Consider the following 27,142-nt stretch of genomic DNA (forward strand, 5'->3'; position numbering starts at 1 on the left):
ACCCACATAACTACGTCTGTAGATGATGATGTGGAGAGATATAGAACAAAATGAAAGATATGCAAAAAAGTTACAATGATAGAGGAAACAGGCTATTGTTAGCTGTTTGCTAGGTGAGAACGAAAAGCTGGCCTGACTTGGGTGGGAGAGGGATGGAGAGAGGGAGTGCAGGGGTTACTTGAAGTTAGAGAAATCATTACTCATACCACTGGGTCGTAAGTTGCCCAAGTGAAATATGAGATGCCGTTCCTCCAATTTGCGTTTAGCCTCACTCTGACAATGGAGGAGGCCTAGGACAGAAAGGTCAGTGTGGGAAGGGGAATTAAAGCATTTTGGTAACCGGGAGATCTGGTAGGTCCAGGCGGACTGGACAAAGTCTACTGGACAAAGACACTGAGACACAAAGACAAGACACTGGACAAAGTCTACACCAACATGGCTGAAGCTTACAAAGCCATCCCCCTCCCCCACCTTGGTCAGTCTGATCACGTCTCATTGTTCCTGCTCCCTAAGTACTCCCCACTCATCAGACGGGTTAAACCAACTGTGAGGACAGTTAAAGTCTGGTCAGAGGAAGCGGACTTCACACTTCAGCAGTGTTTTGGAAACACTGACTGGAAGGCGTTTGCAGCCCAGGCCACCCTTGACTCCCACACGGACATTGATTCCTACACATCCTCTATTCTGGACTTTATAAACTCCACCATCAATAGTGTCACCTCCCTCAAACAGGTGACCATATTCCCGAATCAGAAGCCATGGATGAACAGCGAGGTCAGGCTACTGCTGAAAGCACGGGACACCGCTTTCAGGTCAGGCGATGCTCGAGCCTACAGCTCATCCAGGGCTAACCTGAAGAGGGGCATCAAGAAGGCCAAGCACTGCCATAAGCTCAGGATTGAGGAGCACTTCAATAACAACTCCGACCCCCGACGCATGTGGCAAGGCATCCAGGCCATCACGGACTATAGACCCTCCAACACCACCCCCACATCCAGCGACGCCTCCTTCCTTGAGGAGCTTAATCACTTCTATGGCCGCTTCGACAGGGACAATCTAGAGACAGCCATCAAGGCAGTGCTCCCTGCCGATCACCAACCCCTCACACTCACCCCCTACGACGTATACGTGGCACTGAGTAGGACTAATGCACGTAAGGCTGCTGGCCCTGACGGCATCCCCGGGCGCGTGCTCCGGGCCTGTGCTGCGCAGCTGACAGACGTCTGGACTGACATCTTCAACCTGTCACTTGCCCAAGCAGTTGTCCCCACGTGCCTTAAAACCACCTCCATCGTGCCAGTGCCAAAACACTCCACTGCGGCAAGCCTCAACGACTTCCGCCCAGTTGCACTTACCCCCATCATCACCAAGTGCTTCGAGAGGCTGGTCCTGGCACACCTCAAAAGCTGCCTACCCCCAACACTGGATCCCTATCAGTTTGCCTACCGCAAGAACAGGAGTACGGAGGATGCCATCTCAACGGCACTTCACTCCGCCCTCTCCCACCTCGACAACGGAGACACTTACGTAAGAATGCTGTTCATCGATTACAGCTCAGCATTCAACACCATTATACCATCTAAACTGATCACCAAACTCGGTAACCTGGGCATCGATCCCTCCCTCTGCAACTGGATACTGGACTTTCTAACCAACAGACCACAGTCTGTTAGGTTAGACAAGCACACCTCTTCAACCCTCACCCTGAACACCGGCGTTCCACAGGGCTGTGTGCTGAGCCCCCTCCTCTACTCCCTCTTCACCTATGACTGCACACCTGTACATGGTACTAACACCATCATCAAGTATGCAGATGATACAACGGTGATTGGCCTCATCAGCAACAACGATGAGTCGGCCTACAGGGAGGAGGTCCAGCACTTAGCAGCATGGTGCGCTGACAACAACCTGGCCCTTAACTCCAAGAAGACCAAGGAGCTCATTGTAGACTTCAGGAAGTCCAGGGGCGGCACGCACACCCCCATCCACATTAACGGGACGGAGGTGGAACGTGCTTCTAGCTTCAGGTTCCTGGGTGTTAACATCTCTGATGACCTCTCTTGGACCCACAATACCTCAACTCTGATCAAGAAGGCTCACCAGCGTCTCTTCTTCCTGAGGAGACTGAAGAAGGTCCATCTGTCTCCTCAGATCCTGGTGAACTTCTACCGCTGCAACATCGAGAGCATCCTTACCAACTGTATCACAGTATGGTATGGCAACTGCTCTGTCTCCGACCGGAAGGCATTGCAGAGGGTGGTGAAAATTGCCCAACGCATCACCGGTTCCTCGCTCCCCTCCATTGAGTCTGTCCAAAGCAAGCGTTGTCTGTGGAGGGCGCTCAGCATCGCCAAGGAGTGCTCTCACCCCAACCATGGACTGTTTACCCTCCTACCATCCGGGAGGCGCTACAGGTCTCTACGTTGCCGGACCAGCAGGTCCAGGAACAGCTTCTTCCCGGCGGCTGTCACTCTACTCAACAACGTACCTCGGTGACTGCCAATCACCCCCCGACATTCCTCCCACAGGAAAAACACTATGTCTGTATATATGCTAATGTAAATATTTATTCAAATCATATGTTATGTCGCTCTTCCAGGGAGATGCTAAATGCATTTCGTTGTCTCTGTACTGTACATGGACAATGACAATTAAAGTTGAATCTGAATCTGAATCTGAATCTGAATCTGACTGAGCGAAGGCGAAACGATCGCCCAGCCTACGTTTGGTCTCGCCGATGTATAAGAGTCCACATCTTGAACAACGGACCCAGTAGATGGTACATCCAGTAGATGGTACATCCAGTAGATGGTACATCCAGTAGATGGTACATCCAGTAGATGGTACATCCAGTAGATGGTACATCCAGTAGATGGTACATCCAGTAGATGGTACATCCAGTAGATGGTACATCCAGTAGATGGTACATCCAGTAGATGGTACATCCAGTAGATGGTACATCCAGTAGATAAGGATGTGCAAGGTGTGAGAAGGAGACATCAAAGGAGATGGGGATGCGCATGCTTTGAGCTGGATTGCCCTCCCTCAGCAGCGATCATGCGCAGTGAGCGGGGGGGACGGGACTGCGACTGCACATGTGCAGTAGCACAGAGTCATCATGGCGGCGCGTAGCCATGTGCAAGATCCCAATGACAGGAGGCTGCGTCCGATATACGGTAATACAATCATTCCTCCTCTTGTACCTGCAACATTTGCTCTGTCATACAACCACAGCGAAGGCTCAGCGTTTCCAGCGGCGGAACGCGATGCTAGTTTTGCACACCGGCTCGTTTTGTTGCTAGGCCGCAGATATATCCTGGAGCTCGAGTTACACAACACTCGGGAACCCAACCTTCTCCAGACTGCCAGTCAGGCGTCAGCGTGATGTTCCCATTACCGATATTTTTGTGTAAATAGGGATGTATTTAGGAGAGGGTCGTCTAGACGGCTGTATTCCAGTGTAAGATTTTCACTGGCACTGGAACTTGTTGATTCCCCATCAGGTGGACATGGGGCTTTGGGACAATTTTATAGTTAGGTGAAAATATGGGATGCAAATAAAATTATGCGAGTACATCCCAGCGTTTTGCATTTCTTTTGCACAAGTCTATGTAAACTGGAGTTGTGCTGCAGTGAATGGAGTTTGGAAGTCACATCTTGAAGGTGTTTTGCCGCCGGGTGTTTTTGGTCGCGGAAGCAGGTTGCTAATAGACAGTAAGAACTCCGTGATTTTCGGGTAAATGTCAGATAATGAGGATATCGCAACAACTCACTTGAATTAACGCGGAGGATTTGGAATAGATTCTTTTTTTCCCTAACAAATTTAAATTCTTATGTATTAATTCCCTTAGTGCTTATGTGACTGCATTTGAGGATGTGGATCGTTGTTGCGACTGTTTTCATTGCCTATTAAACATTTAGCTACTCCAATACTTTTCGTTTTCAATGTAATGAAAATCGTTTATCAATGATGGATCATCAAAAGGATCTAATAGTATGGTTTTATGATTTTAGAACTGTACAAATGAGCACTTCAACTAACACTAGATATGTTTTGATTTTAGGTTTGGTAATAATTATTGATCAATTTATTTAGGATAAAAACATCCATTGTTCTCATCTATTTTGAATAATATTTGGTGCCACTTAATAATGTAGCAACCTCTCAATAGGCAACAGATATATATATATATATATCAAAATGTTCTTATCAACAATAGATACAAGAGGTGAGGTTTAAACAGAAGGAAAGTCTGATTAATTTTAATTAGGAAGAAAGAGAGATGATAGCATTTTAAGGGGGTTGCAGGCCAATATACCTGTAATGTAAGCACACAAACTACTGTAGTGGTAAAGTGGGAAAGAACATTTGTAACCTCCATCAATTAGCCAATAAACAACTTTCTCTTAAGTACTCATTCACCTCTTGCGGCTACTTTCCTGATTTTTTTTTAGGGTTGAAAATTTTGGGGGAAAAAAAGCTCTTGATGCTTTTGCCTAGTGATGTTGGATCTGAAATTGGAAAGTCTGATGTATTGGCATTTGATGCTGGAAATGTGCTTTAAAATCTGTGAAAACTGTAGTGTAAACATGTAAATATACATCTAAAGAGCCTCTTAAAATTGAATGATAGCTTCTTTCTACTGCGGGATTGCAGGAAACTGAAGACGTAAGCAATGTCTGGTAGTTTGCATTAGTTCTGTCCCTGCTTGAGAGCTTGAGTGATCGCATACTTTTAAATGGAATGCTGACAGGTTCAAAAATCAAGATTTTCTCATGATCTGGATTGATGTGTTTTATCTTGTCATCTGGACATTCTAGGCAGTTGAGCAGTTTCAAATATTTTTGATTCGCACATAGATTAGGTTTGGCAGATTTCTGTCCCCCCAAAGGACATTGGCTTTCTGATCATCGCTACTAATATCTAGGGATTTTTCCAGATTATTATGAATTTAATTTTCATATCTGTTATAATGTGAATCTTATCTCATGCCTCATGATGGTTAGTCCAGATCTCTGTATTACTAAATCTGCAACTTTACTGCAAATCTTACTACAACTTTACTACAATACTCTTCTATAGAGATGACTTGTGATTTCAGGATACAAAAAACAACATTCATTAATATATCAGTCACCCACACATAATTCATGTCAAGGTGATGAAAGCCTTTCATTTAAAACATCCTTTTGCAAAATAATGATTACCTTTTGTATTTAAAGGAATAAAATGAAATGTTCTGGGAAAAAAAACCTATGGATATGTAGAATTATTTCCTGTTATGTAATATCAAAAAACAGTCATGGATACCTGTCATTTTGCTGAATCTCATTCACCAAATAGTTAAAGGAAACTCAATATTGAAGGAGTGAACAAAATTCTGGATGTCTTGCCCCCTTTCATTCCCAACTCTCCTCAGCACCTCACCTTCATCGCCATGTTGCTATTCTGAGCCTCAGATCACTCAGTGAAAGATCAAATACTTAATTCAGATTAGATTGCTTCACTGAATATGTATTGCTTTCTTTGCAGCTTCATTTTGTAAAAAATAATTAAGAGTAATTGATGCCCCTCACTGAAGGGTCCACAAAATAACCAATCTCGTTATCGATTGGCATCAAGCGAAGCTGCACCATTGTCCTGAAATGTTTATTCATTCTTGCAGCATTACTGTACTTCACATCCTCACTTCCCATTTCATTGGAGCTAATGTACTGAATCGATGGGAAACTCTTAAATTTCATTCCCTCTGTTCCAGAATGAAGTTTTTTCCCAGCCTCAATAGTTGAGCTATAGTGAGCGATACTTTCATATGCACGTATTTGAAGGCCTGTCCCCACTATACCACATCGCCAATCAATAAATGCCTACTGTGAGACTGGGGGAAATGTGAACCACTTCCCACATCTTTGGAGTCACCTCTCAGTGATAAAATTTACCACTATCTTTGGCTAACTGAAGAAAAATGTGCTGAAAATCAAGACTACAAGCTCAGTGTAAAAATCATCGTCTGCTGGGCAACATAGGTCCCTCAAACCACTGGAGAGATCACCATCGTTGCCACTGTAAAATCCTCTGGCAGGATAAGTGAACCATCATAGTATCTTCTCCTATGCTAACATTCTCAACATTGAATCCATAATTACACTCTGGTTAACTCTATTGGGCAGGCTATGTTGCTTGCCGTCCTGATATCAGTATCCAAAACGCATTCAATTCCAAGCACTGTCACAGAAAGAGATTTCCAGATAGATGCCTCTTTGAGGTTGGGGGAAAAAATGCCAACATCTCGTGATTGAGCAGAGTGGAGAGGGAACATTCAAAGATGGCACATAAAACCAACTGAGCCTTATCTGACACCTCGGAGCATAAACAACTGGAATGAAATCGAATCATCCTGAATTCTCATCAAAGAAGGGTGGACTAAGTGGTGCCTCAATCGTCTTATTTCTGGTGTATAATTTTTTTTGGTGCTTGTTTCTGAGTGATATTTAGCAGCTGTCTGCACTTTTCCTCCACTGCTGTGCAGTGATGTGGTTGAGAGGCTTTACTTTTGACTTGATGTAGCCCATCAGCAAATTTATGGAAGAGATCCAGTTGGTGCACAGCTTTGTGGCAAGGCACTCAACCTCTTTAAATTTATCATGCCAATGTGCACAACAGAGATCAGTAGATCCTTCTGGTACCTGTCACAGGATACTGTGAAGCCTGCTCAGTATATATGTGGCCACAATATCATAAACACAGCATTATGTTGCCAGATCTGAAGTAGCCGAATGGAATGTGAGGGGCTGTTCCTCCAGTTTGTGTTAAATAATCACGGTGCCCGGGGAGTTCGTGCCGTCGGCGCCGGGGCAGCAGGGAACGCCCTCATCCACCCTAAAGCGCCTTCGCGAGCGAGTTGGCAGGCTCGCACCCGTCCCGACGTCCCGCCATGAGACATTTTGCCCACACGTGCCATCAGCCCTCAGGGACTGCCCATACGTCTTCCTGCGCCGTGATGCCCACCGGACGCCACTCCAGAGGCCGTATGAGGGCCCGTTCTGGGTGCTGGAACACGGGCAGTCGACTTTTGTCCTGGACATGGGGGGCCGGCCGGAGGCAGTGTCGATTGACCGTTTGAAGCCGGCACACCTGGACATTGACCAACGACCAACCATCCTGTGGCGGCTGGTTGCCCAACCTCGGCCTCGAGGGCGCCCCCCTTCACGGCTCACTCCACCTGTCCTCCCGCCGGTCCCTCGACCTGTCCCTCCACCTATGCCTCCGCCAGCCCCACGATCGGCTGACTTCCGCACGCGGGCCGGCCGGGTCGTGCGCCCGCCGGTGCGTTTCGTGCCTCTGGTTCTGGGGGGGGGTCCTGTGGCGGCTCCCAAGGGTCGTGCCATCATACTGTCGAACCCCTCGGCACGGGAGTGGTTCAGTCCGGAGGCGGCCCTTAGCCAGAGGGTTTAAAGGCAGGGGTTTGGGTGCCATCTTTCTCTTGTTTGGTCTTCCCTACAACCGGGAGGAACATAATTAAAGGTGCCTCTCAAAACACTGGACTTCGTGCTTCCTTTTGAGACCCACGCACCACAACTTTCTATTTGCAAATAAATCATTCCCAGCTACTAGTTCTCTGATTCTTCATTCCGTTATTCTCCGAATGTGAACAGAAACAGAGCATTCCTCACGGTCCTAAATAACCATCATGATTTTTGACACTATAACTGATATTTCTGCTGATCTTTCTTCTTATAGAACCAACGCATGCTTTTCCAGTTTGTTCATAAGAAATAGTAATTTTTCTTTGATTATAAAGGCTGTGGTTTTCTGTTTAAACGTAACACCTTACTGAAAATAGAAAACAATGAACAGCATAGAGGCACACAAATTTGAACATAAAATGTCTGTTAATCCACCTCTGTTTCGGTGAATGGGTTGAGCTTATTTGCTGGGAGTGAGGTTTAGCTTTGATTTCAGAAAAAATGACATTCAAAGTTATGCAGTTTGGAAAATGAGGATTCTCTTATCCTAAAATTGTTTAAAATTGGAGAATGTTATGTTGTAAGCTACCTGAATGGAATGTGAGGGGCTGTTCCTCCAGTTTGTGTGTGGTCTCAGTTTGGCAGTGGAGGCTCAGGATAAAGGTTGCTATGGGAAGGGGAGTTCAGGTGAGACAGACGTTCACATACAACTCCTCTAACCTCATCTACTGCATTTGGTGCTTCCCATGTGGCCTCCTTCACATCAGCAAGACCCAAACATAGGCTAGGTGACTGTTTCACAGAATACTTGCTCCTACTAGCTAATTTTACCTCCCCAGTGCAAGGTTATAGTCATGGAGATATAGCCCGGAATCAAGTATTTCAGCCCACCAAGTCTAGATCTTCCATCTAGTAACCTTGTGTGTTATGAGATTTCAAAACCAGAGAAGAATGAGAAAGATTCATTGCTGTGCGCCAATATAATTAGGGATAATAATTGGAAAGAAGAGAGTCTCAAGAGTTACAGCAGTGCAGAAATATGTTACTGAACAGAGAGTATTGGAACATTCGATTGGAACTAACACTGACCAATACACTCTGGTAAAATTGTGTCTTTGGACGACGATAGAGGTGGCTATCAAGGAAGTGCATTAACAATTATCTTTCAAAATTCCGTAAATTTTGAAAGAATCCCTGTTGATGGGAATTTCTACTTAAGAAAGATGCGAGCAGAATGAATGAGAAGTATGTGGACCAGATGGCCATAAGGAAAATGTTAATACTTCCATTGAGTACCGAAGAAACCTGACATTGATTGGACAATCACCATGGATAGGAATTATTTTCACAATGCTGCTTCTATATAAGTGGATACAATTGTGATTTTCAAAAGTGATATGGATGGTTAAATAGATTGAAAAGGTTTTGAGGATATTGACCAAATGTAGGCAAATGGAACAAACCTACGAAGCCCATATTGTTGGCTTGGGCATGTTGGACCAAAGGGTCTGTTTCTGTGCTGCATAACTCTGATTATGACTAAGTTTATTCATTTTATTGAAGAAATGGCCAGGATATATATGAGAGAATCCAATCGATTTTTAAATGGAATTTTGATGAGAAGACATAAAGAGGTTTTTATATTATCAAGGATAAAGGATCTCCGAAGACTGAAAACAGCTAAAATAAATGGGTCAGATGACAGGTTGATACTGCCGAGATCCTGCAAGGTTAGAACTGCACCCTGATTTACTTATAATATATGAGCCAATAAGGAGATAAATAATAGCCTCAGTTTTGATGATGGGAGCTAAAAGGTAAAGTAGGGTCTACAAATGGATGTAGGCAGATTAATTGAGTGAGCTATGTAGCAAATGGTCTTTAAAAAAAATATTATATAGTCTGAAGAACGGTCTTGACCCAAAATGTCACCCATTCCTTCTCTCCAGAGATGCTGCCTGTCCCGCTGAGTTACTCCAGCTTTTTGTGTCTATCTTCAGTTTAAGCCAGCATCTGCAGTTCCTTCTTACATATTATCCAGTCTTATTGATTTACCATGGGATTTTTGCAAGATATTTCATTCAATGCCAGAGTATTCAGGTGCAATTAGAATGGTAGGCATCATGCTGACCTTTGCACAGGATTCTTACAGAAGCAAGAATAGCGAGGCGTTGCAATTGTATGAGGTGTTCATGCTGCGCTGCTGTCTGCACCAAGGGAGGATAAAGCAAACCCCAGTAAATTGATTTCTGCACTTAGCTGTTCAGTGCAAGGGGAAGTTAAATACGATTGTCCTTTACTCACAAGAGTTTTGAAATGAAAGGTGATTTTCTTAAAACTTGAAAGATTCTGACTTGGTTTATGAACTTCAGAAGTCATGCCTGCCCATTTCAAAGTGAATGGAAGATACAGGTGTGTTCTTGGTCAATGACTCATTGGTACTGTGTATGATGAACTTGGAAAATTGAGGGATAGCTTGTGGAATGCAGGATATCCTGATCCAAGGGTGGAGCATCATAACTCTTTAACATTTCCCCTACTGCTTCTTCCCCCTCAACCTATGGTTTGACCTATCTAATGATGATTCCCTAATAAAATGGATTTCCACACAAAGGCACTCAAAAATAATTCAAAATCTAATGATAGTTGTTTTATTGTGTTTGGAATGACTGCTCACTTGTCCTAATAATGAGCTCTTTAAGTAATAACTTCAGGAGAATTTGCATTCTAATTACAAAGAATATGTTCTTGCAAATAATGCTGCTGATTTAATATGCTAAACATATTAAGCTGCAGCAAATTAAATCAGGTCTGTTCATTTGTAGGAAAAAGGTTTTATTGAAAATCAATGTGGGGAGGAATGATTACTAAGTTTGTGGATGACACAAAAATTGGGGTTGTAGATAGTGAGGAACCTTGATTAATACTACACCAATGTAGATAAATTAGGAATTGGCAGATAGAATCTAATCCCGACAAATATTATGAGAAGCTAAATAGGAGCAGAGTATATACAGTAAATGGTAGGTTACTTAAAAATGTTGAACAGATGGACATGGGGTCCAAGTCCATCGTTCCCTGTAAATCAAAATACTGGTGTATATGGTGATGGTCATATGGCATGATTGTCTTCATGGATTGGGGCATGGAATATAGTAGTTGGGATGTCAGGTTGTAACTTTCCAAACATGAGGTCATAGTCAGAATATTCTGCGTGGTCTGGTCACTATACCACAGGTAGAATGTGATTGGACTGGAGAGGGGGCGGAGGAAATTCATTGGGATGTTGCTTAGATTGGACAATTTTGGTGATGATGTGGGGTGGGGTGGAGAGATTCGATAGGCTGGCTTGGTTTCCGTGGAGTGAAGGAGACTGAAGTGTGACTTGACAAAGTACATAAAGTCATAGGTGGATGAGAGATAGGTAATCAAAATCATCTCATCAAAATTCAACATCCTCCCCCATGGTGGAATATCAAAAACAAGAGTATAATTTTATGGTGGTGGGATACAGGAGATTTTTTTTGCATAGTATTTTTTGTAAAGTATTTTATATCTGCACCAGGCTGGTTGCATTCATGTGCCAGTCAGATAAAATTACAATGTTAAAGAGGCATTTAGGCAGATACTTAAATCGGCAATGCATAGCGGGATAGAGCCATCTTGCTCAGTAAATAATTGAGGACCAGAAACTGATCTTGTTTCCATTATTTACGTCCATCCACCCTGAAAAAAAAAAAGATTTTTCTGACTGTCTCCAAACTGATATCCAATCTTCAATCCACAATCTCACACTTCCTCCAAAATTATGACCTGTTGTATATGAAACACTGCATTTTTTCATAATTCCCTCTGTTATTGTTTGGGTTTAACTAGCTGATTGTAGCATGGAGATTCAAGAAACTGTCGACGCTGGAATTAACTACTAAAAAAAAATCAAAGTGCTGGAGGAACGCAGCGAGCCAGGCAGCATCTGTGAAGGGAATGGATAGATTGACGGCGCCACTCATAGGTGTACTGCATTTGGAGTTCCTAAACTGAAAGAGCTTTTATTGATTAGTGTTGCCTCCCCTTCCATTTTCTTGGTTAAAGATTTTGATTGGGGCAAGGTTGCTTCATTTTAATCAGGGATGTTGCTTTCATTTGCTGCTGTCTTCAGCCAACTGAAACAAAAGGAGTTAAAATTGCAATTTCAAGAAAACAAAAGAATGTTCATCTCAAAATAACAATGACTTTCAGTGGTATTATTAAACCAGCAAACATGATATTTTTAAAAGATGAAAGGATTTTTCTTGGCTAAATCTATCCGAGGATATGACTAAAGCCATGATGCTCAGTATAGATCTTGTGTAGATGGATCTGTCTGATCTACCTATTAAAAACACTTGCCGCATAGGGGTTGTGCCCCACCCTCAAGGTTTGCTGCTGTTTTGGGCTCTGTGAGATCATAATTTTCATGCTTTTAACTTTACAATATTGTTTGGGTGAAGAATACGTTTGTATTTGAAAGGAGCAATCAGGAGGCAGCTCCAGTGTGGTGAAATTTAAATGCTGGAAACACTCAGCAGGTCAGGCAGCATCCGTGGAAAAAGAAACAAGACCTGGCATTTTCAGTCAAAGACCATTCGTCAGAACCAGGAAGTAAGAAAACATGAAGAAACAAGGAGCTGCAAATGCTGTTCTGAAAATATACAGTGCTGGAGTAACTCAGAGGGTCTGGCACCTTCTCTGGAGAACATGGGTAGGTGATGTTTCAGACTGATTGTAGTGTTGGGGGAGAGGAAGCTGGAAGAGAGGAGGGTCAAGACAAAGCCTGGCTGGTGGATACAGATGAGAGGTGTTTTTAATAGACAGATGGTTGACAATTCTGGACAAAGGCCCGAGATGTAAGGACAGAAGGTGTGAGACAAGTGGATTGAGTTGCGAATTGTGAAGCTAGAGAACGAATGTAGAGAGGGGAGAAATAGAGAGGGGAGAAATTAGTGTAGGTGAGGGGGGGGGGGGGGAGCGGTGCTGTTGTGGGGAAAGAAGGGAGAGGGGAAAGGTTTTGTAGTTACCTAAAATTGGAGAATTATGTTGGGTTCAGATTGCAGATGGTGTGAGGAAGAGATGAGTGGTGCAAGGGGAATATATTGCAAGGCCAAGATTTCCCAGATGATCCCAATGTTTTTAGACCAATCTGGTTAATAGATTAATCAGAGTAATTAGAGAGAAAACAAACAAAGGATCAGGTTGAAGTTGTGAAAGGTGATTAGCATTGTTGCTGTCTGCTGGAGGAAAAAAGCAACACAGGAATTCCCCAGAAGATCGGACCGTTTTGAAAAAAGTATGTAGTTCTGATGGAGGAGCCTTGAGCCTGAACTTTTCTCCTTCCACAGTTGCTGCCTGTTCTGCTCTGCTTTTCCAGCATTTTTAAAAATCTTATTTCAGATTTTTATCTTTTAATTTTATTTCCAAAGCTGTGAATCTGTGGCCTCATTTTACCTCTGGATCTGTGTTCCAATGATTGGATTTTGATGGAAGCTTTCAGTTAGCCTGACATCGGTGGTGGGGAAGATGCTGGAATCAATCATAAAAGATGAAATAGCGGCACATTTGGATAGCAGTAACAGGATCGGTCTGAGTCAGCATGGATTTATGATGGGGAAATCATGCTTGACTAATCTTCTGGAATTTTTTGTGGATGTAACTAGGAAAATGGACAAGGGAGAGCCAGTGGATGTAGTGTACCTGGTCTTTCAGAAAGCATTTGATAAGGTCCTACATAGGAGATTAGTGGGCAAAATTAGGGCACATGGTATTGGAGGTAGAGTGCTGACATGGATAGAAAATTGATTGGCAGACAGGAAATAAAGAGTAGGGATTAATAGGTCCCTTTCAGAATGGCAGGCAGTGACTAGTGGGGTACCGCAAGGCTCGGTGCTGGGACCGCAGCTATTTACAATATATATTAATGATATAGATGAAAGGATAACAAGTAACATTAGCAAATTTGCAGATGACACAAAACTGTGTGACAGTGTGAACTGTGAGAATGATGCTATGAGAATGCAGGGTGACTTGGACAGTTGGGTGAGTGGGCAGATGCATGGCAGATGCAGTTTAATGTGGATAAATGTGAGGTTATCCACATTGATAGCAAAAACTGGAAGGAAGATTATTATCTAAATGGTGTCAAGTTGGGAAAAGGAGAAGTAAAATGGGATCTGGGGGTCCTTGTTCATCAGTCAATGAAAGTAAGCATGCAGGTACAGCAGGCAGTGAAAAAGGAAATGGCATGTTGGCCTTCATAACAAGAGTAATTGAGTATAGGAGCAAAGAGATCCTTCTGCAGTTGTGCAGGGCCCTAGTGAGACCACACCTGGAGTATTGTGTGCAGTTTTGGTCTCCTAATTTGAGGAAGGACATTCTTGCTATTGAGGGACTGCAGCATTGGTTCACAAGGATAATTCCCGGGATGGCGGTCTGTCATATGCTGAGGGAATGGAGCAGCTTGGCTTGTCTACTCTGGAATTTAGAAGGATGAGAGGGTATCTTATTGAAACGTATAAGATTATTAAGGGTTTGGACACAATAGAGGCAGGAAACATGTTCCCGATGTTGGGCGAGTCCAGAACCAGGGGCCACAGTTTAAGAATAAGGAGTAAGCCATTTACAACGGAGATGAGGAAACACTTTTTCACACAGAGTTGTGAGTCTGTAGAATTCTCTGCCTCAGAGGGCGGTGGAGGTCGGTTCTCTGGATACTTTCAAGAGAGAGCTAGATGGGGCTCTTGAAGATAGCGGAGTCAGGGAATATGGGGAGAAGGCAGGAATGGGGTACTGATTGTGGATGATCAGCCATGATCACATTGAATGGCGATGCTGGCCTGAATGGCCTACTCCTGCACCTTTTGTTTATTGTCTATTGTCCATCAATCAGCCAAAGGTTTAAGTGTTTTTATAAAATGAGCATAAGAGATGAAAATGTTATTGGCAAGATAGAAATGAGTATTGGAAGTTGTGGAGTGGAAAATGAGCAACCTTCTATGCATCGGGAATCCGAGCGTAGACTCGATTACCATTTTGACGAACACTTGTGCTCGGTCTGTCAAGGCCTACTGAATCTCCTGGTTGTTAACCATTTTAACTCCCATTCCCATTCCCAAGGCCCCCTTTCTACCCTGGGACTCTGACATTTCCAGAATGAAACTTAATGCAAACTGGAGGAACAGCATCTCATATTTCACTTGGGTCGTTTACAGCCCATTGGTATGAACATTAAACTCTCCAATTTTTGGTAACCTCTAACATCTCCCCCCCCCACCATCACCTCCACCACCCCCTCCTTGTGAACCATCTGCACTAACACCTATTTCTCCCCCCTCCCCCCCCACCCCCTTCTTACATTCCTTCCTCTGGCTTCACAATTTGCAAGTCTTCTCTATCTCGTGCCTTTTCCAACCGTCTGCCTATCAAATAACCTCCCTCGCCTGTGTCCACCTATCATGCTTTGTCCTGATACTTCTCTTCTCCCCCCCCCCCCATATAATCTGTCCAAAGAAGTGTTTTGACCCAAAACAACACCTATCCACATTCTCCAGAGATGCTGCCTGACCCTGGAGTGTGTTACTCCAGCACTTTGTGTCCTTTTGTGTAAACCAGTATTTGCAGTTCCTATTAGTCTGAAGAAGGGGTTCGACCCGAAACGTTGCCTATTTCCTTCGCTCCATAGATGCTGCCTCACCCGCAGAGTTTCTCCAAAGTTTTTGTCTACCTTTGCAGTTCCTTGATTCTACAACCTAATAGCTGTGATTGATGCAGAGAAAACAATGGCATTTATTTCTTTGTATGACCAATTGCTGATCTTTGTAGTCATGTATAGGTAAAGTAATGGCTGTTTCTCATGAGTGGACTACAGAAGCGATTGCAAATATTGCTGTCTCTCTCAATTTTGCATTTTGCTACGACAAGCATGGTGATCAGTGGTACAAAATCTACTGTAAATTATGATTTTAAAAAAATGGCAGTTCAAAGAACCATAAGGTGGTGAAAGTAAGGACACACATGCTCTATGATCGTTGTACACAAAGGTCAATGGTCAGGGCTATTGCTCTGGATGACCTGGGGGTATTTACCAGTTTCTTTCATGCATTAAGGGCCTGTCCCACTTGGGCGTCATTTGCGCGTCACGCATTACGCGCGCATGGTGCGTGGTGACGTAGGCAGTCGCGCGCGGCGCCCCAGGATTTTGGGATGTACAAAATCTTCGCGCGCCATCTGCGTGACGCGCAAATGACGCCCAAGTGGGACAGGCCCTTTACTATGTCCTTTGAGTGTTAAGCTTAGTATTCAAGAAAACGCTGTTATCTTTTACACCGAGGAATGATGCTGGTGTTAGTGTTGTTTTTCTTTTAATAATGTTGTGGTTACACTGAGGAAATCTTGATGCTTTCAGTACTGCACAAGTTTTCCATGGCATTCTGTTGCAAGGATGCCTTTGCCTTAGATACCATGTACCAAAAAATTGACATGTTCTATCTGTTGGACAGATTATCTAGACAATGGCAACAACAAGATGGCTATCCAGCAAGCTGACAAATTGCTCAAGAAGCATAAGGATCTTCACTGTGCGAAGGTAAACAAAGATATGAATAGATTCTTCAAGGACAAAATATTGTATGACCCCTTCAGTTATGCACTTTGGGACATATACACAAGAAGTGTTCCTGTTAAATAGTTGAAATAAAACAGCAAACATTGTCAGAGAGAAATATTTTCTGGAGATGTATGTTTTGGAATATGTATTTGCAATTTAGAACACTATTTTAGTTTAGTTGATAGGTTTCCTGGTACTGTTAAAGACAAGGCGCAAGAATGTTCTGTCAGTGATTGTACGGCTTTCTTGGTGATTCATGAGCATTTGCAAAGCTCATACTTGTCTTCCATGAATTTGAATGCAGCAAGTCATTTTTTTTAAATGATAGGAGCACTGTATTGCCAAATAGAGAGAGTACCATTCAGCTAAGACAAAGCTTATCCTTTTATGATTCTTAACTGAAGGTAATTTTAGCAGTGATTTGGGGTTCAATTGTTGGATCAGGAAATTAGAATGAATTTGTTAATATCAATAATTTCAGTTTCATTTTGCATTCAACATTTTGAGATTGTTTGCTCTTGTGGCAATATTTAGGGTCAGGATTGAATGCTTGGAGTTATTTCAATTTTTTTTTAAATTTATTAATTTGATCGCATTTGTCATAATGCACACAAAAACACAAGCAGGCTCTGCCACCAGCCAAGCACGTCCTGCCATTTGTAAGACTATGGATATAAACAATGTAACTCCTATCCTAACCGTACACAAATAGTTATCTTCTACTCATGATACAGATATTGGATAAAATTTGCCATCTGTCCGCAACGTTAAAAAGATTTTTGAGTTGTGCATGATGTATATGTTGTACAAATCTTCAAGTACAGGACCACAACTGATTTTCCAGCACTCTTGGTTCCAAAGGCTTTCTGGAATGTCCTTGTAGCCGGACCAACAGTGGCCACGGCCTCTGTGAGGAGTCGAACGATACCGAAACAGTCTGCCTAGGCAGCTGAGGGGCCTAGATACCGGCCCAGAAATTCGGCCTCGGAAGTCGACTATGTGAATGGATCTGCCAGCCGGGCCAGAGTTCCAGAGCTCTGGCTAGAGGAGGCAAATTCAACTCACAGATTCCACACAGAAGTCCCAGTGAGGTCGAGTTCAGCCGCCTCACCCAGCCTTGGTGCCACATTTTGGGGGTACTTCTAGGGGAGAATTTCAAGTCCGCTCTCGAAATTTTGGCCAGATTAAAAGAGGGTGCCTGATCACCAGTTGTTGGGAAGTCAGTGGTGGACCTGTAGTAGTCTGAACTTGTGAACTAACAACATTGAGTTCGAGAAGCATGACCACCGCATGAACTTGGGTAAGTTTTTTCCTTTCTGTAGATAGTGATATCAATGTGCTAACTAAGCCTGTTGGCATCACTGAATACCTGTTTGTGGATAGAGTCCTGACAGTTTCCTTTTGTGGTCTGACATTAAAGGTTCTGAAAGCAATTGGCCTACAGCGAACGGGGAAGCAAGAAGAGGCGTTTACTCTGGCACAGGAAGTAGCTGCACTTGAACCGACCGATGACAACTCCTTACAGGCCCTGACCATTCTCTATCGAGAGATGCACAGACGTATGTTCTTTTGGAAGGATATGAGAGAATAGAGAACAATAGGGGTTGTGGGACCCGTTGAATCTTAGTTTTGATCAGTGTAATTTATAATTCATTATAAACTTTAAGAACCAACTGTGGAAATTTTATTTGAAGGTTGTTTGAAAATTGCAACTTAAGTGTGTTAATTTCTTCACTGACGTTACTCTGGTACGGTGACAGTTGCAGAGAGGATCTTGTACAGATTTCTAGCATTATGTGCAGAACCTTTTTGCCTTGGAGACAGAGGGGACGAATCAACCATGCCTGAAGCCCGTTCTGTTAATTGACTTGAGCTATAAGAAGCATTATGTCTGCCAATGGATATGCAGAAGACAACTTTAATACCTAGAAATAAAGATTTTTGGAAACCTTAAGCAGAATATTTTCAGGAAAAGGAACAAACATGCACAATGCTCAGGTAGACAAAAATGCTGGAGAAACTCAGCGGGCGAGGCAGCATCTATGGAGCGAAGGAAATAGGCAATGTTTCGGGTCGAAACCCTTCAGAAGTCTGGAGTTATGTTCTTTAAAGCTATGGTATACTAGTGCCTGTTATTGCCAGCATTTGAACGCAACAATGAATATTTTACTTTTCTCTCCTGCTGTAAATATTTAAATGTTAAATGTGGCAGAAGATCAACAGCATTTCTGTTGCATACAAATCTGAGAAAGTTGATCATCTAAACTAAAGAGATTGGTTCAAAAAAAGTGTGGGTGGGTTGCAATATCAAATTAACATGTTGTTGGCACACCTGGTAAAACTGCTGTCTCGCAGTTCTAGAGACCTAGGTTTGATCCTGAGCTGGAGTGCTGTCTGTGGGGTTTGCACGCACTTCCTCTGACCACGTAGGTTTTGTGTAGGCGCTTCCTCCCACATCCCAAAGATGTGCCGGTTTGTAGATTAACTGGCTTCTAAAATTGTCCCAAATGTGAAGGGAGTGAGTGAGAAAGTGGGGTAACGTAGAACTAGTGTGAACGGATGATTGGCAGTCTGCGTGGACTCAGTGGGACGAAGGCTGTGTTTCCATACTGTATCTCTAAAAGCTTAAAAAAAAGTAAGGTTTTTAATGTTTAACGGAAACATCGTCACTTTTTGTTTCTGATTCGTGTTTTCGATCTAACAGTCTTAAACTAAACTAGCCACAGTTTACTAAGGCAGACTTTGTACATTGTGATGCTCAACAGAAATGTTAGGAATAGCTTCGTTTCCACAAGGAAGGATATTGTCCACTTCCCTTAATGCATGTCTGCATATACAGTCTGTTTATTTTGTGTAGTCACATTTTCCTTTCCTTTGCTCTGGAATACTAGGCTGAAGGATTTCTGAGACAGCACATCCTGTTGTTTCTTCCTTGCAATCTGTACCACTTCATATTCCACAATATATGTATTTTTCCAAAATACTTTGAATATTTAGTACTTAACAAAATTAATAATCTGCCTATAATGTTGTTGTTATTACCAACAAGATGGGAAATGCTGTATTGGCAGAATTTTTCTAAAAGACACAAAGTGCTGGAGTAACCCAGCGGGTCAGGCAGCATCTCTAGAGAATATGAATAGGTGGCGTTTTGGTTCGGGCCCCTTCTTCAGATTGAATGTGTGAAGGGTTAGAGGGAAGAAAGTTGGAAAAGAGGAAGGGCAGGACAAAGCCTAGCCGGTAATAGGTGGATACAGAGGTAAGAGGTGTTTTTGATTGGCAGATGGCTAGACAAAAGCCATAGATGAAAAGTCAGAGGTTTGAGACAAAAGGAGTGACGAGTTGTGAATTGTGAAGCTAGATGAAGGAATGCAGCTGGGAGGGGAGAAATTTGTGCGAGTCCAGTTGGGGCAAAGGACAGGTGGGGGGAGGGGGGGGGAAGAAAGCGGGAGTGGGGTACGGTTATGTGTTACCTAAAATTTGACAATTCAATGTTCAAACCGTTGGGTCTTAAGCTACACGAACAGAATATGAGGTGCTGTTCTTCCAATTTGCATATGACCTCCCTTTGGCAATGGAGGAGGCTGAGGACAGAAAGTTCAGTTTGGGAATGGGAAGAGTCAAATGGCAACCAGGAGATCCAGTAGGGCCTTATTAGACCAAGTGCAAGTGTTCGGCGAAACGGTCGCCGAAGTATTGTTTATTCCATGAAATGAGCATCTGGTGCAGAAATGAGTAACATTGACGCTTGGTTTTTTTCCTGTCTTAATTGTCTGAAAAATCCCTCTTCCATTTCCTCTTCTAAAGACAATTATGAGTTTAAGAGTTACTGCAGATTGCTTCCAAGTATGTTCTCCAAATGGTTGCTTCATATGTGGATTGCATTATCTTTGAGGGCAGCGGCCAAATTTGAGTTTTTCTGTCCCCTCCTAAATAAGTAGCATGCCTACTTGATAATCAGTAGGAATTTTGGACAGTTTTACTCTTCCTACCCCAGAGATACTCAAGCTAGTTGTAAGTTCCTTGATCCATCTCGAGCAAGGAAATTGAGTAAACGACTGAACTGGAGTTTATAGTACATCTCTTCTGCCTGAAGCTTGGTACATGGGAAATCAAACGCACTTCTTAATAATTAATTTTATAATTTTGTGCATGTTGAACGCACGGGTTGTTATTACAACATGTAAAGTTACTCGTGCTTCTCTTTTTCAGCGGAATTGGTCACTAAGCTGTACGAGGCTGCTGTGCGAAAGGTCCCGAACAGTGAAGAGTACCACTCGCATCTCTTCATGGCATATGCCAGGGTTGGGGAATATAAAAAAATGCAACAGGTATTGTTTCTGCAGCAAAGAAACTGCATCTGAGTATCTTTCTTGCCCTGAGCAAAATACAACTTATTACATGTAATTGAAAATCTAAAACTGAAAATGCTAGAAACCTGCCTTAAAAACAAAGTGCTGGAAATGCTTGACTGGTCAGGCCACATCAATGGAAAGTGAAATAGTTAATGTTACAGATCAATTACCTCTGTTAAAACTTTTCCACTTGTAATAAGTTATTGGTCTATAGTGTTAACTGTTTCTCCTTCCACATGTGCTGCCTAGCCTGTGATATTTCTATTGCTAGCTTCTTATTTCAGGTTATTAACAGATTTGACTGATGAAAGATATGGAATGTTTCTGGTGTAATTTAAATTAAAGGTTCTGCCTTGTTTTGACATTATTATTCATCCCTCCCCATATTAGATTAATGTAAATTAAATAAATAGTATAATAGGTTAATAATAATTCAAAACAATTCTATTTAAAACATAGACCTATCATTCTCTTTCAAATGTTGGTAATATCTGCTATTTACCACAGTGCAAATTGTATGAAATTAAACTCTACTGTGGGAATGTATTCCCTGAAATAGTATAATTTTATGAAGCATTTAAGGTGCTATGGACTTCTGTTTCCTCGTAGGCTGGAATGGCACTTTACAAGATTGTTCCGAAGAATCCATATTATTTTTGGTCTGTGATGAGTCTGGTCATGCAGGTAAGTGTCATTACTGTGCTGGCAATATTAATTGTACAGTAATGAACAATGTGAGAAAATAAAAATTGATGCAGCATTTAGAACAAAATATTGCGGTTGAAGTAAACTTTCGTTTCATTAAAATTTCAAGATTCCCAAACAGCACAAAATACTGGGGAGGTAAATTGGCTTAAGCTCAAGGGCATTGTGTGTGTGAGAGTCACCTCAACATTTTCCTGTGCAGGGTGGAACTGCGAATGGTGGTTTACACCGAAGATAGACAAAATGTTGGAATAACTCAGCGGGGCAGGCAGCATCCCTGGAGAGAAGGAATGAGTGACATTTCGGGACAAGACACTTCTTCAGTCTGGAGAAGTCTAAAGAAGGGTGTCGACCTGAAACATCACCTGTTCCTTTTCTCCAAGGATGCTGCCTGTCCCGCTGAGTCACTACAGCATTTTGTGTCTATGTTCAACATTTTTTTTGCATGTTGGGACAAGTTGTGGATGAATTGGAAAACCTAAAGAGTAAAAAAAACATTAAAAGTGAGATTCATTTGGATGAAAGTAATTTGTCAGAAACAGCTGGAGACTGTTGATGGCATTGTTGAAGCAATTAGCTCGTCTCGAAGTACTTAACCCAATTAAAATAGCATCTGATATATGCAGATGGCAGATATGCTTCCCCCTTTGTGATACAACAATGTAAAAAATCAAAAATGGGATTAATGTTAGATTAATATAAATGATAGCGAAGATTTCGTGGGTTGAAGAGCCTGCTTCTGTGCTGCATATCTCAGGCTTCAGAACCCAATTAATCTGTAGGTTTCGTGTCGACACAGCTGCTAGATACACATCTCTTTAGCCGTTTAGTGACAACAGCCTTTACAAGATCAGTGATCATTAAAGTGTAATCAGGCAGTTTGCCTTTGAAAGTAGATCAATTTGGAAGTAAAACCTTTGAAGAAGTTAAAATATTGTGAATGGATTTTTGTAAATTACCATCGACAAATATTGATGATGCTTCAAATGTTTTAGCAACCTTGTTGTTTAGCACAGGCAATATAGCAGTGGCATAAATCAAGAGGGGGGAGAAATCTGCTGCTTTTGGACTGATTCCACACACACTGTCTTTCAGTCTGCCCCAGATCTCTAATTTTAAGTCTTAAAAATTATCCCCATTTTTTTTTTTAAGCTTACTTTAAAGTTACAATATAGTGATTTTTAATTACTTATGATTTTTTTTAAAACTTGTTTAACACTTCTTGGCTAATTAAAAGCTGCTGCTTGTCATTTGTCACAATGATTGTGTGGTGTCATCCAAAACAAGCTTGCTAATATCTGACAGAATTGTCACAGTGTGCATTTTGGTTGATTGCTGAAATGAGAGATGGAGTCAATTATTTGAGTTATCTGTGGTGAAAAAGTGTAGCCCTTGCAAAGCTCCTCATTTGCAATAATTAAAACTAAAATGCTTCCACAGCAGTTGCATAAGGGATGGAGTGTGTTTGTTTTATTTTTGTCTGATCCTCATGTCCTTTTACATTAATAAGCATACGTGCAGCAGAAATTATTTGTAAATGTATATTAATTGTATTGAAAGGGTGGGTAAGTTGTTATAGACAATAGGTGCAGGAGTAGGCCATTCGGCCCTTCGAGCCAGCACCGCCATTCAATATGATCATGGCTGATCATCCCCAATCATTACCCCCTTCTTGCCTTCCCCCCATATCCCCTGATTCTGCGATTTTTAAGAGCCCTATCTAGCTCTCTCTTGAAAGCATCCAGAGAACCTGCCTCCACCGCCCTCTGAGGCAGAGAATGATTGTTACTTCAGACTATTTCTTTTAAGAGGACAACATTACTTTGTTAACTTTACTTATATTTTATGTAGTCCATTTCAGCACAAGATGAGAAATTATCAAAGACAATGTTCCTCCCCTTGGCGCAACGAATGGTGGAGAAGATGGTGAAAGAGGACAAGATTGAGGCTGAAGCAGAGGTAAGAAAAGGGCACATCCAATTTTTATCGAGTCCCAGCATGAAGACACTTATAGATTAATGTCTTAAATTTTAAATTCTCACTGGCACGGTTATATTTCCATGATAAATTATACCCTGATAAAAATGCCGCAGAATCTCGTAATTACTTCAAATCTTTTTAATCATTCTTTATGATTTAGAAAGATGAGGGAGGATCTCACTGGTGGTGAATCTGTGGCATTAATTGCCGCAGACAGCGGTGGAGGCCAAGTCATTGGGTGTTTGATAGGATTTGACAGGTTCTTGATTAGTAAGAGTGTCAAAGATTATGGGGAGAAGGCAGGAGAATTGGGTTGGAGGGAAAGAGATCAGCCATGATTGAATAGCGGGGTAGATGAGATGGGCCGAATGGCCTAATTCTGCTCCTATGACTAATGAATTTATGAAAGGCCAAGATGGAGTGGATATGGAGAGGATGTCTTCAGTAGTGGGAAAGACTAGGACCAGAGGGAACAGCCTCAAAATAAAGGGACACACATTTAGGATAGAGATGACAGAATTTATTTTGCTTGGAACACCTTTTTAAAAATATACGAGAGCAAGCGTGGACCCGTTGGGTCCCGTTCCCCCAATGCAATATTCCACCAAACTGAGCATGCGCGGCTGACGGGCCCGCACTGCGCAGGCACAAGTGACTTCTCGTGATCAAAATTATAAATGTAAAATTGGGCATATCGCAGTGACTTAGAATACAATGTGGATATGGTTTTGAATTGCTTTTGTTTTTTGATAATAGGTGCAACTTTATTTAATGATTTTGGAACGTCTTGGAAAGGATCTGGAAGGTCTGGAAGTCATCAGAGGAAAGCTGGGAGGTAAAGTGATAATTGATGTAAAGCAGTGGCACTGATATTTTCCTTTCACGAGCATGGGCAGTTCTAGTTTGCAGCCTGAATTACTGTTGTTTAGTTTAGAGATGCAACGTGCAAACAGGCCCTTTGGCCCACCGAGTCCGCACCGACCAGCGATCCCCGCACATTAACACTACCCTGGACACACTAGGGACAATTTTACATTTACACCAATCCAATTAACCTACAAACCCATAGATCTTTGGAGTGTGGGGGGAAATGGAAGATTTCTGAGAAGACTCACGCAGGTCACGGGAAGAACACACAAACTCAGTACAGACAAGCACTAGTAGTCCGGATCAAGCCCAGGTCTCTGGCGCTGTAAGGCAGTAGCTCTACCGCTGCGCCACCGTGCCGTACCCTCATAAGACAATGATATATCAGAAGAATGAGAAGCCAGTTGTGGTCATGCTTGCCGTTGTTCTGGCTCAATGCTTTCAGTTCATTACACGAGAGAAGTTGAAGCTGAGTGTCCTGACCCATTTGCAATAATTATTTTTAATAATTCTTTATAATTTGGTAAATCTGTTCTTGCAAGTTCAGTTGAGTTGCTATAATCCTGTAACTTTTATTTATCAACTTGACCTTTGGCACAAAATCTTCTTGCATACTTCTGTCTTCAGTCACAAGCCAACCTCCCTTCCATTGATTCCATCTACACTTCTCAGCTCGGCCACCAGCATAATCAAGGACAAGTCTCTCACCAGTCATTCCTCTTCTCCCCTCTCCCATCGGGCAAGTAGTGTAGAAGTGTGAAAATGCACACCCAGATTCAGAGACAGTTTCTTCCCAGCTATTATCAGGCAACTGAACCATTCTACCAACAATTGGAGAGTGGCCCTGAGCTTCTGTCTACCTCATTAAAGACCTTCAGACCATCTTTAATTGGGCTTTACTGGACTCGTATCTTGCACCAAACATTATTCCCTATATCATGTATCTGCACACAGTGGATGGCTTGATTGTAATAATGTATAGTCTTTCTGCTGACTGTTTCGCACACAAAATACTCACTGTATCTCGGTACATGACAAGAAGCTAAACCAAAACTATAAATTTTGCATGCAGGCAGGCAGGCAATTTCCTCCAACTGTGTTTCCTCCAACTAGTGATGCCGCATGGTTCTTTCAAATGGTTCAAAAGCAAAAGTAACAGTATATGTTCCTGTCAGAATTTGTCATTTAACCATTTTTCTTGCTTGTGCCAGCAATTATAAAGGTGGCACAGTGGCGCAACGGTAGAGTTGCCACTTTACAGCGCCAGAGACCCTAGCTCGATCCTGACTATCTGTACCTAATCTGTGAGTTCTCCCTGTGACCATGTGGGTTTTCTCCGGGTGCTCCAGTTTCCTCCCATATTCCAAAGACGTGCAGCTTTGTAGGTTAATTGGCTTCCATAAATTGCCCCTAGTGTGCAGGACGCGAAACTGGGATAATGGGTGATCGCTGGTCAACGAGGACGTGAAGGGGCTGTTTCCATGCTGTATCTCCAAACAAAACGAAACTCCAAGCTACATTTGAGTAATTATTCCATATTCTCTTTCCAACAGAGTATTTTGTTAGTTCTTCATTACTCTATAGTAACATATTTCGAAAGAGTCCTTTGATCCACCCCCTCCTGTTTCCATTTTGTTGCGTGCTTGCTAATTTAATTCCATCAAGTGCTGTTTTGGTGAACTTTACATTCTGGGCCTCGGCTCATTAGAATGAAGACAAACTATGTGCAGACTTATTCACCTTGGACCCTTATAACAACGCAACATTATGCTGTGTTTGAGTTGAGAGCAATGTGTTTGCCTGTTTGCTTATATGGACATTTTTGGTTTTCTCCTCAGAAAAACTGACCAGTGAGTTACAGAGTCGTGAGATGAAATGTATGGTGCTATACAAGAAGCTGATAAAATGGCCTGAATGCAATGCATTATCTAGGAAACTTTTATTGAACAAGTGAGCATGTCTTCATTTATTTAATCATGTCCTCGCAGGGAATGTTTATTGAACTTCCTTTCAGTATGAGATGGATTGCCTTGCTATTATGTATTTAAAAATTGGGTCAATTCAATTATTTTATCCTATGGGTAATGGGATTTTCAGATGAATCTGTGAATTTAGTCTGTGAATGTTTTTAGTTTCCCTCACCTCTGGCTTTAAGTCGGATTAATTTCATGGCCACCAGATCCTTGCTGAGGCTGATTTCCATTTGATGCCCATGGGGTCGCAGTTCAGAACAAAACTTCTGGCCTATTTAATTGTTTTCCCTCATAGGATCCTGTTATTGATGCTGAAGCCAATTATGGTCAATGCGCACTTCTGCTGCAGTTGTTATGAGTTTAACTCTTTTATCTGATATTAAGGAAAATCAGATTTTACTGTTTTGCATTGCTGCTTTTTATGTTGTTATTAATAGGCTCGATTTCTGGTATAAGATGGCAGTTCATAAGTTATCAGAGCAAAATTAGGCCATTCGGCCTATCAAGTCTACACTGCCATTCAATCATTGCTGATCTATCTTTTTCTCTCAACCCCATTCTCCTGCCTTCTCCCCATAACCCCTGACATCCGTACTAATCAAGAATCTGTAAATCTCAGCCTTAAAGCTTTTTAAGCATTTTGCTTTGAAGGCCTCCACCATGTGCTTTTTCACTGGACGTCAATAGGTCGTGCTCTCTTTGTGAATGGGTCAGTTTTGTCAGTCCAAACGGTCCATCCCCATTATGCAGTTGCTCTTGGGTGAGGCTGGAGGATATGGGTTGTGAATACAAATCAGCAGTGGAAGGTGATTATTCTAACGTGTGACTGAGATTGTGAGTGCTGGGGAGAGATAACAGTAGTTCAGTAGTTACTGGTTTTGTCATGGACCTAGATACAGGGAAATGCTATGTTTTGCACACAACTGTGTAAAATCATACTATACGTATGCACATTTACTCATAATTAAGAGTGTGCACCGATTTATTTTAGAAAATAGTCTATTGCTCCTGAGGCAGCACACAGATCAGCACCCCACTATTTCTAGCAATGTTACAACATTTTGAGATTTTAAAAATCAAGTCTGTAATTTATCCCATCAGATAAAGCATAAAAATAAGTTTAATTTGACACCTAATTCACTTTCATATCTCAAGTA

General features: G+C 42.2%; 1 protein-coding gene across 1 annotated transcript in view; it reads left to right on the top strand.

Moving 5' to 3' along the window:
• The first annotated feature begins 3,071 nt into the window (after positions 1–3,071).
• naa25 (N-alpha-acetyltransferase 25, NatB auxiliary subunit) overlaps positions 3,072–27,142 on the top strand; it is a 62,625-nt gene continuing 38,554 nt past the window's right edge. Inside the window, exons 1-8 of the mRNA XM_033043710.1 lie at positions 3,072–3,176; positions 15,999–16,084; positions 17,526–17,664; positions 20,318–20,436; positions 21,070–21,144; positions 23,017–23,124; positions 23,902–23,980; positions 25,851–25,962. Of these exons, the coding sequence (XP_032899601.1) occupies positions 3,119–3,176; positions 15,999–16,084; positions 17,526–17,664; positions 20,318–20,436; positions 21,070–21,144; positions 23,017–23,124; positions 23,902–23,980; positions 25,851–25,962 (776 nt within the window). The 5' untranslated portion in view covers positions 3,072–3,118. The remainder of the gene's footprint in view (positions 3,177–15,998; positions 16,085–17,525; positions 17,665–20,317; positions 20,437–21,069; positions 21,145–23,016; positions 23,125–23,901; positions 23,981–25,850; positions 25,963–27,142) is intronic.

The sequence above is a fragment of the Amblyraja radiata genome, chromosome 25, assembly GCF_010909765.2.
Source record: "Amblyraja radiata isolate CabotCenter1 chromosome 25, sAmbRad1.1.pri, whole genome shotgun sequence".
NCBI lineage: Eukaryota > Metazoa > Chordata > Chondrichthyes > Rajiformes > Rajidae > Amblyraja > Amblyraja radiata.